The 20227-nt window shown below is 36.5% G+C and overlaps 1 protein-coding gene across 2 annotated transcripts in view; it reads left to right on the plus strand.

Moving 5' to 3' along the window:
* ZCCHC2 (zinc finger CCHC-type containing 2) overlaps nt 1–20227 on the plus strand; it is a 48785-nt gene that overhangs the window by 21838 nt on the left and 6720 nt on the right. Inside the window, exons 5-12 of one of the 2 annotated variants that reach the window (XM_084888298.1) lie at nt 1525–1637; nt 3733–3827; nt 6358–6441; nt 8475–8532; nt 11488–11623; nt 12948–13012; nt 13398–13492; nt 18162–18326. In XM_084888298.1, the coding sequence (XP_084744424.1) occupies nt 1525–1637; nt 3733–3827; nt 6358–6441; nt 8475–8532; nt 11488–11623; nt 12948–13012; nt 13398–13492; nt 18162–18326 (811 nt within the window). The remainder of the gene's footprint in view (nt 1–1524; nt 1638–3732; nt 3828–6357; nt 6442–8474; nt 8533–11487; nt 11624–12947; nt 13013–13397; nt 13493–18161; nt 18327–20227) is intronic. The other variant, XM_084888299.1, reaches the window with a different exon arrangement.

Here is a 20227-nt window from a genome sequence, read left to right on the forward strand (position 1 = left end):
GAATAGAAAAGACATGATTGAAAGCTATATTTTTAGCAAATATGCCTTCTTTTAGGATTGGAAATAGTCTTTGAAAATTAAAGATAAAAACCACTTGAAAAATAGATTAGTTTATAAATACTGATGACTGCACATCCACACTGCCCCGCATATGAGCAGTTGAAAATGGATGTACTAGAAGAGCATTCAGTCATTGGTTCTTTCAGATCACATGGAAAAAAAGACTTCTCCACTAAGCTAATTTCTTTTGGCTGCATATGCAAATCCAGGAGAAATTGTATTTAAAATGGGGGTAATGTATGTCTAGTGACCTAAATCTATTAAGACAATAATGTAAAAATTAAATATTGAAATGAATAGTAATTTTTTGGGGGAAATATGTAGATTCTGAACTTATTTCTTCCTGTTAGTGGTGTGTGTGGGATGCCAACAGAGCCTTCGACCTCTACAGGTTAATAAATGAACGAGAAAGAACTTCATTCTCACATAACATCTTGCTTCCATAGTCTCACCGTGCCTAAAATGAATAATGCTTTTTGCTACCTTTGAATTTTCCATTTCTGAATTGTTGACTCAGAATTCTGCTTTGTCAGAAGAATACTTACTTCGGGTTCTGGTTCTCCAATTAAAATCAATATGTAAACTGACCATTTGTATAGATTGTTCTATTCCTGAGGCTCCTTGGAGAGTGTTAATGGTTCTATCCTTAATTTTAGGGGAAGTGCCAATAATTCAAGAGTACCTACAATAGAAAAGACTAGTTATCAAAAGTCAAATTTAAAACCTTAAATTCTTGACTTGGAAAGTTAGTTTTATATAGAATTACTTTATTAAGAAATTTTCAAAGTAAAGTAGTTACTAAATATATTGTCTTAAGATTTTGTTTTTAACTTTAAAGTTTTCTTGGCCAAGTAATGATTTTGTGTGTGATTTCCAGTGCTCTGAGGGTACCTCTATCACATTGAGGAAAAGATTACTAAACCTCTAATTAGTGGGTTCTTTTTTTAAATGTAAGTTAGATTAAGAGTTTTTACCCCATTTTTCATACCCAGTTCTTTATTTGGTGTCTAGCATAGTAATCTGACATTGCCTGTGAATCAGGGTAAAAGGAGGCACAAAAGTGGTAACTAAAGGCAGAGATAACACTTTTCAGAATACTATTTGAGGATAAAAATAATACTTGCTTCACTATGCAAAATATTCCCTTTAACTGAAGAAGTTCGGTGTGGGTGATACTTCACTGTGGTGTGAGATATTTGCACTTGTGTTCTAGAAGCTTGTTGAATGCTGCTGGGTGACCCTGCTCCCTGGGAAGCCCCTAAGTGTGTTTGGAGGGCAGATGGTGGGCCTCCTAGTGGAAGAACCTATGCTGCTTTAGTAGGGGTTCCCCACCCCTGTGTGAAGATTTAGAAAAGGAACTGCTTTGGGGTGGTTCTTGAGCAGGTGGCATTTATTTGCCTCTGTGCCTGGGTTTACCAAGCAGGTGAGAAACTTAACCCTTACCATGCTCTCTTTATTTCCCAGCTTCCCAAGGAACTGTCTTCAGAGACTTTTGACAAGACCATCCTGAGAGCCCTGAATCAGGGGTCACTGAAGCGGGACGAACGGCGACATCCTGATCTGGAGCCCATCTTAAGGTAATAGTTCGCTGGACACTGGTGTCACAGACGCGTCACCGCTGTCCGGGGACTTGGGGCAGATCACAGAGTCTTCCTCTGGAGCACTTTTTAACATGGTCGTCTTATCCTTATGTTGTTTAGGTCTTGAGTCACAGTAAAACACCAAACTAATTCTTTTGTCATTTGTTCTCTTCATCTCTCTGAAATCAGAAATGATTGTTTCTAAAATATGCAAATATTCAGTGAAACCTCTTTTTTCCCCAGAGGGGGAATCATTTTTTAATTTATTTGTATGGCTAACTTGTGATCTCATTAAGATGTTAGACACTTCATTCTCAGTGTGTGAATTTTAGATTAGTATCATTTGTCGTTTAAGAAATACACAAGTTATAATGGATAGGAGACAATGCAAATGAGAAATAGGAAATGAGTTTATAAGTGAAGTAGGGACAGGTTGATACAGCCACCCTGCATTCAGTCTGTACACTGATTTCAAGCCTGGGCCTGTCTGTACCTCAGTTGTGGTTCTCATAGTGGATTTGCAGTTAGTGTGTGCAGGTGGGATTTGGTCTGTCTCTTGGAACTCAAGCCTTGAACCAAAGGTGTGCCTGCTTATGGTTTTGACCAACTGGTTTGTAAATGTAAATGGAGAATCCACTGACTCTGGATTTTAGTCCCCAATTTTAGGCAGTGTGTTCAGACCTGGAAATTTAGATTAGCTTCTTACTTCATATCTCAATTTTTCTTCTGTTTATTTCCTTTATTTGTCTTCCTGTTGAATATTTACCTCCACATTTTGAGTGCCAAGAGCAAGTTTGCTTTACATATAAGGCAACTTTGGCCCATAAGGGTCATATATTGGTGTGGAACTTAGTGACTTTATAATCTGAATGATAGATCAAAAACCTTGGGAAAGAGTTAAGAATTAAAATATTAAGGGAACATTTAAAGTGTTCAAAAATAATGGAAGGCGATTTGTACATTAAGCAGCAGGGTGACAGTTTAGTTTACATATATTTTTGAGTGTCATAACCTTGAAGAATTGGTAGTATTGCCTATGAGAAAATTGAAGCTGAAAGGCTTGTTCAGGGTGATTCAGCTTTTCAGTAGTTGAGCTGGTGTTCAGATCAGTAAGTAAACATTCCATTAGACTGTGCTGTAACTTTACCTAGGGTCTCTTTTGTAGGGAAGACCTCCAGTTGGAATATTTTAATTGTACTAATAAAATATGAGGAATTCTGGTTTTCAAAGTTAACAGCCTAGAGTCATGGTGTGATACACATTGGAGTGAATCATTGCTTAGTCATGCCTTGGGAGATAGTAATAATGCTTGGAACTGACCTGACCCTATGCTCTGTAGTCTCCCTGACTCTTAGCATCCCAGACTTCCCACCTCCTGTGTTCAGAGTGTAGGAAGGGTTATTTTTCATGGTACACCAAATGGTAAAAAGTCACACCTATGAGAACTGTACTGTTTCTGAATAGAAAGGCTGGCCCACTTGGGCAAAAGGCTGAAGGTAGTATACACCTTTTGCCAGAATTGAAACCTTACCATTAGATTATACAAAATTAGAAATAAGCCTATTTATTAGATTCTTGCAAGCAAAGTTTTGTTAACTTTTATTCAGTTCCTCCTGTGGGAACTACATTAGAAAATAATATTCATTTTCTTAGGAAAACAATTTATTTTTTTATACCTGAATTAAATTGACACTTATGTTTGCTTTACAGTCTAAACCAGCGTTTTTCAACCGCTGTTCCGCGGCACACTAGTGTGCCGCGAGATGTTGCCTGGTGTGCCGTAGGTGCAGACAAGACAAGAATTTTATAATTTTTCACTCTTTTGTTTACTTAATATTTCATAATAAAGTAATTATAAAATTCTTTCTTTGTGTTTATTTGATTCCTATTCAAGAGAATTACTTTATATATAGTCAATATAGGCACAGAGTTAAATTTTTTAACATTTTCTAATGGTGGTGTGCCTCGTGATTTTTTTCATGAAACAAGTGTGCCTTTGCCCAAAAAAGGTTGAAAAACACTGGTCTAAACTGTGACTTTTGTGTATTTATATTTAATGAAATTAACAAATCTCCTTTCTTTTTATATGCAGGCAGCTATTTTCAACCTCATCACAAGCTTTTCTCCAGAGTCAGAAAGTCCACAGCTTTTTTCAATCCAGATCCTCAGACCCTCGACACAGTCTCAGTAAGCATCCTGCTCCTCTGCAGAAATATGATGTTTTCCTTCACCATGCCGTCTTGTATGGGGTGGTCATTTCAGTTAAAGTCAAGGAATAGTAGTTTACAATTAAGAAACATTGGTAGATTTAAGTGAATTTTATGCAGAAGTTCTAAAGAAAATAATATGTAAAAGCTACGGTCACAAAACAGACTGATTTCAAGGCCGGAGACAAGTCTCTTGAATTCATGGACATACAGGATCACCAGGTTCCTTACAGACCTTGCCAGAGTGCTGGTTGCTTGCTATATAACGTACTCTTATACTCCGCCTTTTCCTCTGGGTCCCCTACTCCCATGATGAACTCCTAGCCTCCCAGGCTACAAACCTCAGCCTTATTCTTTTCATTTTTCCTCTTCCTATGCAATCATTTAAAGGCCAAGCAAAGGACACCTTCCTTTTCACCCTCTCCTTACCAAGCTCATTGTTGTCAGTGAGGCTTTTTTTTCTTTCTTTCTTTCATGAAGGGACTATACAAAGCCTAGCTCTTCTCTTATATTCTAATTTCTCACTGTACTTTAACCTATCTCAGGATTATCTCAGAGATCAAATTGTTAATTCCTATTCAAAACCTTGAAAGTTGGAAGGCTGGGCAGTCACTCAATACACCTGCCATTTCCTGTCCCAGTGTTCTGGCTCATCTGCACTCAAACTTAATATGCTTCTTTTGTCACAGCCTGTTAAAGTCACACCTATTTTAAGACCCAACTGAAATATTACCTCATGAAGTTTCTAGTTTTTTTCTTATGTTTCTGTAGTTTTATTTTACCTTTATGTTTCAGCATTCATCACAGCCTGCCTTGTGTTTAGTTTTATACACATCTATCTCAGCTACCTTTTAAAAGTAATATTTTACCAGTAACATTTTTGTGTGCTTTAGGAGAATTTCTGCTAATTTTAACCTCAGCTACTATAGCAAGTAGCTGAGTTGTGTTTTCTTAATCTTCTGTTTTCAAAAAAATTATATTTTCCTATATTTAAAGGGAAAGAAAATACGTGTTTTCTCAATTTTAGGTGGGAAAGAGGTAAAAGAATAATATGATTGGATATTATAACATATGGGTTAACTTTTAAAGTTTTGAATCATCTGTGTACATATGTTTGCCTTAAATATTTTAAACAGATGGTAGCAATTAGAATTAATGATTCTTCTTTACTTCTAGACTAAGAGAAAATGAACAACTCCATAGTTAAATTTACATTGGAATAGTAACAATAGCTTTAATATATATATTTGTTGATATGATATCAGAGAGTAAGGGGGAGAGAGAGAGAGAGAGAGAGAGAGAGAGAGAGAGAGAGAGCGAGAGAGAGAGAGAGAGAAACATCAATAATGAGAGAGAATCATTTATCAGCTTCCTCCTGCACACCCTCTACTGGGGATTGAGCCCTAAATCCAGCATGTGTCCTTGACCCTGGGACCCTTCAGTTCACAGGCTGCTGCTCTTATCCACTGAGCCAAATAAGCTAGGTGATAATATCTTTTTAAAAAGAAATTCGGTCATTCTAGAGTATATAGATTTAACAATCAGTGCTTTCTCCTTACACCAAGTTTAAGTACTTCTTATTGACTACTTACCTATAAATCATGCCTGACTAGTTCTAAAAAGGCCTTGGTGCACAAAATTAAACTTTTAATTCAGGTTTTAATAGGCTGCCCAGGAAAACTTACCCAAGTGAATGGTATATACATAAGTGACAGAAAACTCATCTTGAGAGCTTAGCAGTATTTAAATGACATGAGCAGTGAATGCTAAAGAAGCTGGTAGATCTTGTTTTAAGATACCAAGTTGTCAAAATAATGTCTTGAAGTATACATTTTGAGATTATGGACAATCTGGTCAGGATGTCGAAGCTGTTTCACCAAAGAACATGTTATTGTCAAAGTTCATTTACCCTCACTCTTTTGAAAAATAATAGCTCTATCTTTTTTTTCCCCTGTGGGAGAGAGAGCAACATTCCACAGCCTGACAACCGAGAAAACAAATATTAAATTCCTAAATTACTTCAAATGTTGAATTCTGGAATCCTGCTGGAATCCATTGCTCTTACAGTGTTTTCTGTGGGTCAGTCCTGGTCCACAAATGGTTGTCACTGGACTGTGATAAAAGAATGAAACTAAGAGTAGACATCTACTCTTTTGATATTGCCACATTATTACTGTATTTTATAAAAGTAATGACCCACAACAAATTAAACATTTAAAAAAGTTTCATAATACTACAAATGTTTGAGAAGCACTTGAGCATGTGGGGTAAGGGAGAGATGGGGGACTGACAGATGTCAAGCATCTGCTTCAGTCTTGTGGTTTTTTTGAGGAGACCTGTCTCCACAAATCAGGGTTCTCACTCCTGCCCAGTGCTGTGTCATTTTATTTCTTAAAGGTTCTATTTTACTTACTACACTCAAGCCTTCCCTGGGAGAAAAATAATCATTATATTTGTTTTCTTTATCATAATTTTCCTAAAAAGTTAATGGTATTAAATACTTCCTACAGATAATTTACAACCTTCTCTGAAGACTTCCAAGATATTAGAACACTTAAAAGAAGACAGCTCAGAAGCTTCAAGTCAAGAAGAAGGTAAATGTCGATTTACTGGAATAAGTCCTTCTGCCTGGTTGTAGAACAGGGATAGGCAAACAGACCATTAAAACAGGTTAAGGAGCTGAGAAACAGACATATGGAAACTTGGAATGTGACAGGTAGCATTACAAATAAGTGGGGAAAGAATACACTATTCAGTAAATGATGGCTAGTTTTCCAATAAAAAAATCCTATCCTATATAATAAAAGCCTATGTGGTCATGATACCCTCACGCCATGATGCCCTCATGCCATAACAACCCATCACCAGGAGGTTGTGTGCACAGCTGGTGCATGGGTGGGCGGGGCTGCTTGTGCAGCGAGGCATGCATGGGTAGGTGGGGACTTGATGCTATGTGCGTGTGCTGGACGCAGGTCCCACAGTTCCGCATGCTGAGGCCTGGGATCCCGCTGCTCTGTGCACCAAGGCCTGGGGTCCAGCGGGCACAAGCGGGGGCCTGACGCTTCGAGTACCCCCTCACCCCCAAGTGCATGAATTTCATGCCCTGGGTCTCTAGTGTGTGTGTGTGTGTGTGTGTGTGTGTGTGTGTGTGTGTGTGTATATAAAATTAGATGTGAATGACAAATTAAATATAACATAGAAACTTAATGTAATATATAAAATATAAAACTTAAACATTTAAATATTATATCTGGGATAAGAAGGCTTTCTTGACAAGATGAAACATGACCTGCCTGCCCAGTGTGGTTTAGTGGTTGAGCATTGACCTATGAACTAGGAGGTCACAGTTCAATTTTCAGTCAAGGCATGTGCCTGAGTTGCTGGCTCAATCCCCAGTAGTGGGGCATGCAGGAGGCAGCCAATCAATGATTCTCTCTCATCATTGATGTTTCTCTCTGTTTCTCCCTCTCCTATCTGTATATTTAAAAATAATAATACAGATGATATATTATAAAATTGTACAACTGAAAATTATATAATTTTATTAACCAATGTTACCTCAGTAAATTCAATAAAAATAAATAAAATTGGTAGACTGCTTGATCAGTTGCTATGATGTGCACTGACCACCAAGGGGCAGATGCTCCAATTGGTAGGTTGCTGCTGGGGTCTGGGTGAGGGCCAGACACGCCCCTGAGGCTGAGGGACCCCACCCGTGCATGAATTCGTGCACTGGGCCTCTAGTTTTAAAAATAAAAACAATGGTATATCCTTTCACATTCTTTGGATTGGCAAACATTTTTTATTTGACATCAAGGATATCAAGTAATGGGAATTCTCATCTGCTGATGGGAATATAAATTGTCACAACTATTTTGGACAGAAATTTGACATTGTGTAGTGAACTTAGAGGTAATTAATCTTATGCTACTGCTCGGCAATTTTACTTCTGTGAAAATTGTCCATGGGTCAGGGTACAGGGACTGAGGTTCTGAAGGTACCATTGTGTGTAATAGCAAATGGATATTAACACAAATGCTTTAAATGTTAATAAAGTTATAAGTAAATTGTGACATATTTATATTCATGCTAGATGGCATTTAGCATAGTTATAGTATATCCAAACATGTAACACCACTGAATGTGTTTGTGAATACATATAAAGGTAGTTGAAATAAAAACCGTCACTGAAATATTTTCACTCGTTCACCTCAGTAGAGAGAGGGAGTTGAATGGAAAAGGGCCTTCAGTTGTTTCTGTGATATTTTGTTTCTTAATAAACAGAGAAATCTGGAAGGTGGGTACATGGGTGTGTGTTATATTAATAGATGTATATTTTTTATATTTGAGGCACTTCACTTTTTTGTTTAAAAAAAGGAGCTTAAAATTGAATGTTATAGTTTTGCAGTGGCATGCTCCTAGTAAATGTTCGTAGTTTTGGAGGGTAGTTAAAGAAATACAGTCATTTATTGTATCTTTTGAAAAATTTATGCTTTAAAGAATTATCTTTGAAAAGCACTCTGCAAGGTCTGTTGACAGTGTAAATTGTCACATAAATTAGTTGCATGATCCTGTTGTAGTTTTGTAGAAGCCTTTGATACAGCAAAATTTCTTTCCTTCACTCTAGATGTATTACAGCACACCATAATCCATAAGAAACACACGGGGAAGAGTCCCACAGTGAAGTAAGTATCTAATTCCTAAAAGGAGAGATGTCTGTGCATTTTAAATCAGTATCTCATTTACTTTACTTACTGATAGTTGGCTATAATTCTACCATGTTATTTGCTTGTTATTTGCTGTATATTTTCTCCTTTTTTTTTTTTTTAATTCTTTTTACTTTATTAGCCTTGGTCATTATACATTGTTTTTTTATTATTCTAGTGGTTGGTTATCCTGGAGATTGTATTGTACATCTTTAACTTATAAAGATGTGATATCCGTTATACTTGTACCACATACCATGTGAAGATCTCCAGTTAACTTCATTTGTCTTCTCTCAACTTACAAACTATAGCAGTCATGTATTTTAATTCTGTCTATATTTTAAACCTCATGAAACTTTTTTTTTTATTAATTTCGCATTGACCATTCCATTATTCTTCATTCCTTCCTGTGTGTCTGGTTACTCATCAATGTTTGTTTTCCATTTACCTGAAGAAACCTTGAGTTATTTCCTATAATCATATCTGCCAGTAATGAACTCACTTTGTTTGTATCTGTAAAATATATTTATTTTGCCTTTATTTTTTATGTACTTTTTTCCTGGGTATAAAATTCTAGGTTGGCAATTATTTTCTGTTAGCACTTTGAAACTCTACAGGCATACCTCATTTGATTGCACTTCACAGATATTGTGTCATGTACAAATTAAAGGTAAGACCCTCCACAAGCATAAAGATTTTAGTTCGCTGAAGGCTCAGAAGGTGGTTAGAATTTTTTTTTAACAATAAAGTATTTTTTTTTAATTGATTTTTTTTACAGAGAGGAGGAGAGAGGGATAGAGAGTTAGAAACATCGATGAAAGAGAATCATCTATTAGCTGCCTCTTGAACACACCCTACTGGGGATGTGCCCGCAACCAAGGTACATGCTCTTGATCAGAATTGAACCTGGGACCTTTCAGTTCGTAGGCCAACGTTCTATCCACTGAGCCAAACTGGTTTTGGCACAATAAAGTATTTTTTAATTAAGGATGTACATTGTGTTTTTATGCATAATGCTATTTATTGCACACTTAATAGACTACAGTATAGTGTAAACATAACTTTTGTATGCACTGGGGAACCAAAAAATTTGATTTGTGGGTTTTTTTTTTGTTTTGTTTTGTTTTTTTGTGATATTTGCTTTATGGCTGTGGTCTGGAACCAACAATATCTCCGAGGTATACCTTTAGTTTTACTGTCTCCCAATCTAATACCTTTGGTCCCTTACATCATATCTCCTTCATCCAGCTCTGATTTCTTCTGCAAATTACATAAAATCAGTCATTTATATTATTTCTTTTAAAAAATATATCTTATATTGATTTTTTTACTGAGAGGAAGGGAGAGGGAGAGAGAGTTAGAAACACTGAAGAGAGAAACATCTATCAGCTGCCTCCTGCACACTCCCTACTAGGGAGTGCCCGCAACCCAGCTACATGCCCTTCACTGGAATCGAATCTGGGACTTTTTAGTCCATAGGCCAACGCTCTATCCACTGAGCCAAACTGGTCAGGCCATTTATATTATTTTTGACGCCCCTCACATTACTATTGTCCCACCACAAGCCCTACCACAAGAGTTTTCACCTTCTGCATCAGGGCTTTGGCAGATTCTTTCGGCCTTGCTTGCCCTCAAGAGGTACTAGTTAATTTGCCTGGGGGTCAAGATCAGTTCTCTACTGATAGAGGAGATCCAGCTTCCTGTCCTTTGGGTAGATAACTGAGAGGTCACAGCTGATTTAAACTGCTCCTGCTTGTAGTGGCACCGTCAGTAATGGACCCCTCACATTGGTTTTTCTTCCTCTCCTACTTCATTCACCCATTTCTTGATCCTGTTTCCTGGGATCACCCCCCAGATTAACTATGACATTCCAGCTCTGTTTTTGGGGGAAACTCACATTTAAGACAGCTGGCATCCATTGTTTAATCTTATAGTTGCTCTTTGGAAGTTTGTGTGCATTTTCGAGCTCTTTTTAGATTTTTCTCATTGTCTGGTTTTCAGTAGTTTTCCTACAATATCTTTGTAGTTTTCTTTGAATTAATTCTGCTCCTTGAGCCTGAAGCTTGATACTTTTTGGTTTTAGAGAAGTCCGAGCATTACTTCAGACATTATTCTGCCCTATTCTCTTCCTCCCTCTTCCAAGACGTGGTGTGCCTATGTTAGACTTTTCATTGTGTTTTTCATCTATTTATCCATTCATTTCTTAAATTTATTTCATTTTACAGTTCTAGAATTTAAATTTGGTTCTTTTTAATATAGCTTTATTGATTTCAGAGAGAGGAAGGGAGAGGGAGAGAGAGATGGAAACATCAATGATGAGAAAGGATCATGGATCAGCTGCCTTCTGCACGCCCCACACTGGGGACCAAGCCCACAATCTGGGCATGTGCCTTGACCAGGAACCGAACCCTGACCTCCTGGCCCCAGAGGTCAACTCTCAGCCACTAAGCCATGCTTGCCGGGCTGGTTCTTTTTTATATTTCCCAGTATTCTTGTAATCATTGATCCTGCTAAGCACTATTGTTTAAAAATCCACCCATAGTAACTTCATTCTGGATTCTCTTTGTGTCTGTTTCGTTTTTGTCTGTTCCTTTTCAGTCACATTGTCCTGTCCCTTCTCATGCCTTAGATGTATGTAGTACTTGGTGATTCTCTCAAGATTGGGGTTACACCCCAACTATAAGTGGTGCAGGATGGCCATTGCACAGGGTCTAAAGACAATACACAACTGTTATTAATCTCCTTAGAGACAGGGGTTTATTATTAAATAGGTAAGATAGCTGTATACTGGTTAATTCTCATAGTATATTTGTTTCCGATAATGTATTCTGTGTATACTAAAGAAAGTGTTACTATAGCTTCCTCAATAATCATACAGTAGGTTAGATTCTTGAGAACAGATATTCATGCTTGTATAAACTTTCTTTTTGATAGCACCGTTGGTACAAGTTGTTCTCCATTGGATGGGCTGTCTGTGCAGTATTCTGAAGAGAATGGCATTGTGGACTGGAGGAGCCAAAGCTGCACCCCCATTCAGCACCCGGAGCACTGTGCAGCCTTACCTGACCAGGTATTTATGGGGGCTTTGTTTTGTCTTCATGCCATATGGTTAAAGCATTGCTACTCAGTAAGAATAGAGTTCTGTAGGCACCACTATGTCAGAGAGTATATCTGGTAAGAATGACTGAAGGAATGTTTGTGTTAGACTTCAAATTTAATTGGTTTATATGATCTAAGCTCTTCTGAGACCTGAAAAGTTTATTTAGATTACTTTTATTGCTCAAAAAATTAGTACATTTTAATATGATGCCTAAAACATTAATTCTAACTATGGATACATTAAATTGTTATGTTTTTTTTTTTTTTTTGCTTTTGAAATAATTCACATCTCTGTCACTTTATTGCTACTGGTGATGCGAATTTTGAAGCTGACCTTCCCTCATGAATAGTTGGGCCAGGTGCTGGCCCTCCTGAGTGTAATGAGGACATACTCGCTCCCTTAGGGTATGGTGGGATCAGAAAGCACAGTGCTCTCAAATGTGTTCAGGTAATATGGCACCCCACGTGCAGAGAGAGTGCTTGCTGATGCAGTCATGGAGAGAACCACTTTCTCTCTAAAGAATAGAGTTAACAACCAGATTTTCATTTCTGGACAATACTCAGATCCAAATAGTAACCTTTACTGGAATGTTTATGAACTAAAGCGTTAAAGCATATTTTGAGAAAGTGTATGTTATCTTAATCATACTTAATGGCCTGTTTTCAGAGTATATCCTTTAAAATTGTTCTGCCTCCACTTCAGCACCTGCACACCTTTTCTTGTTAGAGTTGACAAAATCGTGTATCACAGTTTTACCAACCTGAACTTTAAGAAAATACTAAGTAAACAGATAGCAAGTCACTTGTGTTTTATGTATTCAGAAGAAAATTCAAGTCCATTTTAAAAGCAAAATATTAAATAGATATTTTTCTTCTCATGATTAACAATATGAAGTATTTGTCTAGGATTATAAAAATCTTAGTGGTTCTGATAAGTTGAAAAATAAAAATCTATTAGAATATACATCTGGGAATGTATCATTTTAATATTTTTTTAAATATATTTTATTGATTTTTTACAGAGAGGAAGGGAGAGAGATAGAGAGCTAGAAACGTCGATGAGAGAGAAACATCAACCAGCTGCCTCTTGCACACCTCCCACCGGGGATGTGCCCGCAACCAAGGTACATGCCCTTGACCGGAATCGAACCTGGGACCTTTCAGTCCACAGACGGACGCTCTACCACTGAGCCAAAATGGTTTCGGCTCATTTTAATCTTGGTAGCAGAATAAGAGGATACCTTCCAAACTGAGGCATTAACTTTAGTCTGATTTCCTTCTATTCTATCCACTAGCATTCAAGTGAAAAACGAAGCTTATCTTCAATAAATAAGAAGAAAGGAAAGCCACAAGTAGAAAAGTAGGTTCAATTTTATGTCTCCAGTAATAGAAATTGGTTAGAAAGGGCAACACAGAGCATTTGATTATGGGCACATTTAATTTATGTAGTATAAGTAGTATTTTTCCATTTGTTTTCTTTATATTTTTACCTCTGGGCTTTATTTTTTAGTGCAGAATAATCAACAAATGCAAGTGATAAAAAGAAAGCTCTTGTCAAATATTATATTCAGTTTGGAGGGGCAAAACTCTCAGAACTGGACATCAAATCTTGCTTTTAGAGTATATCTTACTAAAAAAAAGTTTTAATTCTAAAAATGAGGGGAATTTTAGTAATACTACTGTACTTAATGTGTTCTCTGCAGAACCTTATAAAAGTGTTGGTAACTTGTATACTTTTGATTTAGAGAGAAAATTAAGAAAACTGACAACAGATTGAATAGTAGAATAAATGGTATTAGACTCTCTACACCTCAGCATGCCCAGGCTGGTTCTGTGAAAGGTAAGAATGTTTGTACTTATTTCAAATACCCATCGCCGAAATGTCTTTAGTATATCTTCTGTAGTAGGAATTGAGCTGTTATGTTAAATCCTGACATGCTTTTATCCTGTGTTGATGTGAATAGCAGTGTCTGAATTAAACAGTTCTGAAGTATTAATGAATGGCATTAATGTAGGAAATATGACTGGGCCATGGAGTGTACTACAGTTCTGCTGACCCAGCTCTTCTCTCCTCTGCTGCCAGCAGCCTCCTCGCCTGCTACCGTCTCAAGCTGGTCCCTGCTCCAGAGGAGAGGTCCAGGAGACCTGGCAGGCCTTTCCCACCCTCCTGGCACCTGGGACCCATTCTTATAGAAAGTCATTTTTAGAATCTGGTCACTTTTTCATGTTTAGTGACTGTCCTCTGGAGTTTTATGGTACTTTAGAGGAATTCAGATCCTCATACTCTTGTACTAGATTTGTGTGGTTTTCGTTTACCCACTGTTATTTTAAGATCCCTTTATTTTTAGGTGAAAGGTTATGTGTTCATTTGACCGAGAGATGGTTCATTGATAACTTTTCTGTGTCAGTTGACCTTTACTATTAAGAGTAAAGATTTAAAAAAATAATACAAGCCCACAGACTACTAGGAGAATGTTTTGTGCATTTGTGTACCTAATACTGGACTGATCGCACAAATAAGGATTTAAAATTGAGGTGTTATTCAAATGTTACTACATTAAGATATGATGCAACATAAATAACCAGGATGTTTTTAATTGAGTGTTTTTTTAACTAGATATTTATTTAGAGAGCTTGAATAAAGGAAATGTGGTTAATTTTGACTATAAAATCATCGGACCAACTCATTGAATGAATTAGCTGTCTTTGCGGGGGATGGAGGGGAAATAGCATGGTGGGGGGAGGGAATCCATGTAGTTTAGGAATATGTTTTAACATTTTGATGTTTCTTGTGGTGATGGCAGCTAAAAGGAAGAGGAAAAAGCTGAAATAAGACAAAAGGTCTCTCTGCCAATGGATGATTGGAAAAGCTTTTGCCAGGTCTCCCTGTTGTCCTTGCCTCCTTCTTGTGTTTTTTCTACACTGCCACCGTATTGTCTTCTAAAGCATATGCAATAAATCAGGTCATTCTCCAGTTGAAACTCTTGTCAAATACAGAGGTGGGCAAAAGGAGGTTTACAGTGGTTTGTATAGAAAGATACTAAGTAAATAATACAAGAAAAACTGTGTTCTTCAGTTTTACTCACAACTGTAAATCTACTTTATATATACCACTCTCACAAGATCACTCTCTCTTGTCTCACATAATTTGGGAACTGGTGCTCACCAAAGAAGTTTGTGACACTTCTCTCCTTTTTAGCTTCATATTTTCAGAGGAGAAATGTATGGATTTTAGTCTCGGACAGATATGCATTTCAATGTTGAACTCCACTGGTTTCTTAAATGTGTGGCCTCTCTGAAGTCTTAGTTTCCTCATTTGAAAAACAGGACTAATGCCTACTTCAGCAGATTGTAAAAAATTTATTGTGAAAGAATTTAGCTAGCACTGAGTACATAGGTGTTCAATAATTTAGTTCCTTTTCACTAGTCTAAGTTAAAAGAACACATATGCTAAAAAGTTTTATTAAGAACTTTTTAATATCTCAAGTTCTAATTTCTCTGTTTTCAAATATTATGAAAGTACAACTTCAGGATGTTTAAGATAAACTTTATTCTGTCTGTTTTATCTTGTATATACATGTCACTGATTCATATATACTTAATGAGTTATAGAGCATAATTATAAATAAAATATACCTTGACAACTTGTCTCATTGATATCAAATGTAGCTCAGGTGTTTGATGTCTCCAACTTATGAAAAACTCTGTTATTTCTCCTTAAAATATTAAGGCATTAAGGAATTACCTAAAGCATTCAATAAACTCACGATATATTTTGATTTCTTTTTTTATGGAACAATCATGCATATCATAAAATGTGGATACTAGATTGAAAAACTGAAAATATGGGGTCCTGATTTGTATGTTGTTCAGATCTTTAAATAATTCAGTCTAGTTTAAGATAAGTATTTGTTTTTAATTTAAAATTTTAACTTCTATTTTGAGTAATAATACATTCATGTAGTTTGAAATTCTAAAGGTACAAAAAGGAACAAAATAATCCCTCACAGTCCCCCTCCATGTTGCTGCCTTTCCAAAAGCTCACAGTACTGGTCATCATCAGTATTCTTTACAGTGTTTTTGCTTTAAAACTTCATGTGTTAACCCTCTGCTGAAGAGATGTATGATTTACCTTGTCTACGCTATTAAGAACTCTGTTCCAGTGTATCACCCATATTTCTTCCACCCCGCTCTTCTGTTGCTGATTGTGGCACCAAAAAACTTGGGGAGAATGATGTGGTTGACTTCTCAATTTTTTTAAAAAGGCTTTAGTGATTTAAATATCTCCAACTTTCTTTAATTGTGGTCTCATGTACCTAAATAGTTAAGTGTAATTTCTATTTGTTCATATATACTAATTACTAGAATTTTTATTGTTAGAATAGTGGCTAATGTAAGTTTTTGCTTTTTGTCTTCTTGCATGATCTTTTACCCTGTGAGACAACATAACAAATAAAGAAGTTTATATCTCTATTTATAAGGACAATTTGTGGAATATCCTTTGGCATATCCTCACCTTCACACCTTCTGATTCTAGGGTATCACATAATTTCTCATAAAAATTCCAAAGACTATACAATTCCTAAGAGATTATCAAAAAGAGAAAATTATATTTAGTGTGGATTTAAATTTATGTATTTAGTTATTTGAAAACTACAAATTAATATGTGATAATTTGGTGATTTGAATGTTTACTAGCTATATAATCTAAAGAAAATAATTTTTTAAATTGTCATTTTGAGAAATAGCTGCTTTAAAAGCACACACGCACACACATTCTGTAGTTTCACTGTCTGAGTTTTAGTGAGCAAATCTGAGCTCACCTGACCCACTGGTTTCTATTTTAGCCTGTCATTTTTTGTTTGAGACTATCATGTTGTCTCATTGATTCTCTTAATCCTTATATTGTTAATTTTGTTATACGCTGGTTGAAATATTTATATGCAGAATTTCCATATGTGCCACAGTTTTAGAGGTTTCAATAATGTTAGTCCAATTTAATGCCAGGTTTTGGCCATTATGGCACATAAGTTTGTCTTCGGGTGGCCATTGGTGTTGATGTGCATCCCTTGGTCACACCATGATTGGTAATTCAAAACCTATTATTGTACACTAGAGACCCGGTGCACAACATTCATGCACTGAGGCGGGGAGGGGCCTTCAACCCGGCCTGGGCTTCTTGCAGTCTGGAACCCCTTGGAGGATGTCACCTGCATCTGCTGTGCTTGACATCTGTGAACCTGGCTTCTGGCTGAGTGGCGCTCCACTGGTGGGAACACACTGACCACCAAGGGGCAGCTCCTGTGTTGAGCGTCTGCCCTCTTGTGGTCAGTTCATGTCATAGTGACTGGTCATTCTGCTGTTCGGTCTATTTGCATATTAGCCTTTTATTTTATAGGATAAGTATACTCCAGGTTACTTTTCTTTAAAATCATTACTTGCCCAATAACTAACTCCTCAGCCACTTACAGCCTCATGAGATTTTGTTCAATTTTTCCGTGGTAGTTTGGGATTTTATTTCTCAAAAGGAATTAGCAATATTTAATGACTTTATTTGTTATTTGGTATTTATTCACTATTATAGGTGGCTAGGCTAGGTCATCTTTTAACAATTGCTGCAAATTTACTCCCTTCAAAAGGCACAGCTTAGTCAACTAACTTGGTCATCACAAACCATATCTTTTCTCTAACATATATTTTGTCCAAGTGATTAATAGTTATTATCTTTCATTGGTTTTACCAAGTTGCCATGGAAATAATTCACTCATCTGTAGTTTTAAAAGATCCCTCTGAAATCCCTCTTTTGGGGATTTATGCACTAAACTATTCACTAAGCAAGTTGAATGCTGTTGCAAGGCAGAAACTATGGATTTACAGAAATGAATAGGACAATGCCCTAAATTAGGGATAGTGCAGGGTTGTCCTATGCTATGTATACCAATAATCTTGCCTCTATACTCAAAAGAGATATAGCTAATTCATCATGACAGGTTTTACACTTCACCCCGAACACTGCCTCTGAGTCACCTTGGCTTCTAGGCAGAACTCAAAAGAGCTACTCAGTCCACTCCTTTTGAATACTCAGGCATAGTAATTTTAACTGAATAGGCATTTTTTGGCAGTCAGTTCTATTCTTGAGGTCTTTTAAAGAATGAATGTCCAACAAGTTCTGAGAAGTTAAAATATCTAGACTTCGAAAATGGCCCAGTATGCTGTTGTTATTGAACAAGACCTTACAAGGAACCTTAACTCTGATTTTTTTAAAGTCAATAATATTGACATTTTCCTCTGCCTTTGTTGTTTTAAGAATGTATTTATAAATTATTTTCAATTAAGATTGTGATTTAATAGTGAATTTTTACCTAGCTCAGATACCAGCTTTTTAGATAATTGTAGGAAAACTGAAACAAAAACAAAAAATTACAGATGTAACTTATTTCTACTGGTTCAATTCAGAATTTAATTTAACTACTTAACATGATTTTTAAAAATAGAATTATTATTTTTAGATGCGAATTTGGACATTGGATCTGGACATGACACATGTGGAGAAACATCTTCAGAGAGTTACAGTTCTCCCTCTAGCCCACGACATGATGGAAGAGAGAGTTTTGAAAGTGAAGAAGAAAAAGACAGAGGTTTGCTCTTTGGAGTAAACATGGGGGTAGTGGAGGGTAATATGTGTTGTCTCTTAAAATCAGTCATACATAAGTAATTTTATGTTCTCATAAGTATCGTTATTGATTTTTAATTTAATTGGTATAAAGAGTGTATGGACCATTGACTTAGCAGGTCCTGGCAATGTTGTTTTTTTGTTTTTGTTTTTTAACATTTCACTACGTATGAAATTAAAAAAGAAGATGGTCATAACAAAATGTATAGTTAGTGTAGAAAGATTAAAAACTGATATCTTATTGGATGCATATATATTTATAATTTTAATGTCTTCCTGATGAATTGATGCTTTTATCATTATAAAATATCCTTTGTCCCTAAAACAATTTTTTTCTTAATTTTTATATGATAGTAAGATAGCCACTTTAGCTCTTTTGGGTATTGTTTTTAGGGTACCTCTTTTTTCATCCTTTTACTTTAAACCTATTTGTGTCTTTGAATCTAAAGTGTATCTCTTAATAGACAATATATAATTGGGTTATGATTTTTTAGCCATTCTGCCTATCTTTGTCATTTGAAGTGCTTAATCTGTTTAAATTTACTGTCATTATTGATAAGTTATGATTTACACTCTGCCATTTTGGTATTTGTTTTTTGAAAGTATTATATCTTCAATTCCTCTTTAAACAGAGGCTCAAATACAGTCAAATGTGAAAGCCTTCTTAAGTATTTCCTGGGCAAGCATGCAGCCCTAGACAATGAATGTGACCTTCTAGATTCCTAAGAATATATCAGAAGCTTTTCAAAGTTCCCTATGGACATTTCATTCTCCAGTGTTTCTTCTTCAGTTTTTCTTTTTGTTAGCCCTAACTGGTAATAGTGCCTCAGGAAGCCAAGTTGTTAAAAAGTTGCTGCTGATTGTTTGTGACCAATGCCCTGTTAATAAAAGCCTGTTAACATAGTGTGAGCTGAAGTTGCCAGTCAGATAGTGACATTCCCTTGGGCCTGGCTTTTTGAGAGGTCCAAACCCATGCTTCTGTGGCTGCTGGCTGCTGGCTTTCATAACTACTATAGTTGTAAGACTGATAGTTACAAAGCTACTTCAGAGCTGGAGAAAGTGAGATAGAATTAGGCCAGGTAAAATGCCACAGTTCTTGAGATTCAGCTGTTTTTCTTGAATAAATACTCCTCAGACTGCTGCAAGTCGTTAATCTCCAGAGTTCTGAAAAATTTGATTTTGACACTTTTTGCCAGCATTCTTGTTGCTTTTAAGGAGTGGAGTATCAGAAGCCCCTACTCTGCTCTAGAAGTGAGATCTCAAAAATGTATAATTTGAATGAGGATGCCTTTTTTACACATGGTGATGATATCTGATTGGTGACATGCTGGTGGGCAGTAGTAAATTATTTCTCTTGGTCACTTGAAGATCTCTGGAGATCCTTGGAACACAGCATTTAAACCACATGTGGCTTCTCCTCGGCAGGCCACAGCTGAGACCCTAGCTTCTGTGTTACAGTGTCAGGTCTTGTCAAAGAACGGTGGCAATTGTGCTGCTGGCTCACATACATTTAGCCACTCTTTATTTTGCAATTCAAGTAATACCACGTGTCGCATGCAGTGACTCTACCCCCAATTCCGACAGTCTACAACATCACTGCATTTTGGATCTGCGAGTACATCTGTACTCTGGGTTACCTTATAGCATCCCTTTTTTGTCATCTTTAGGGTGAGTTGGTGGCCTGTATAGAGGAACTTACCCTTTTTTGGAAAGGCCCAGTAATGAACCTTCTCTAAATGAAAACTTATGGGACTCTCTAAACCCACAGGGGGTGAATATCCACTATGATTTATTTTTTAAAAAGCTTTGATTTTAAGGGCATGAAAAGGTTTCTTTGAAAAGCATGTGGCTTTGTTCTTATTGTTTCTAATGGAGTATTGTTTTGAGGCTGTACTTTTTAAA

This window comes from Pipistrellus hanaki (genome assembly GCF_964339955.1).
Source record: "Pipistrellus hanaki genome assembly, chromosome: 6".
In the NCBI taxonomy this organism is placed as follows: domain Eukaryota; kingdom Metazoa; phylum Chordata; class Mammalia; order Chiroptera; family Vespertilionidae; genus Pipistrellus; species Pipistrellus hanaki.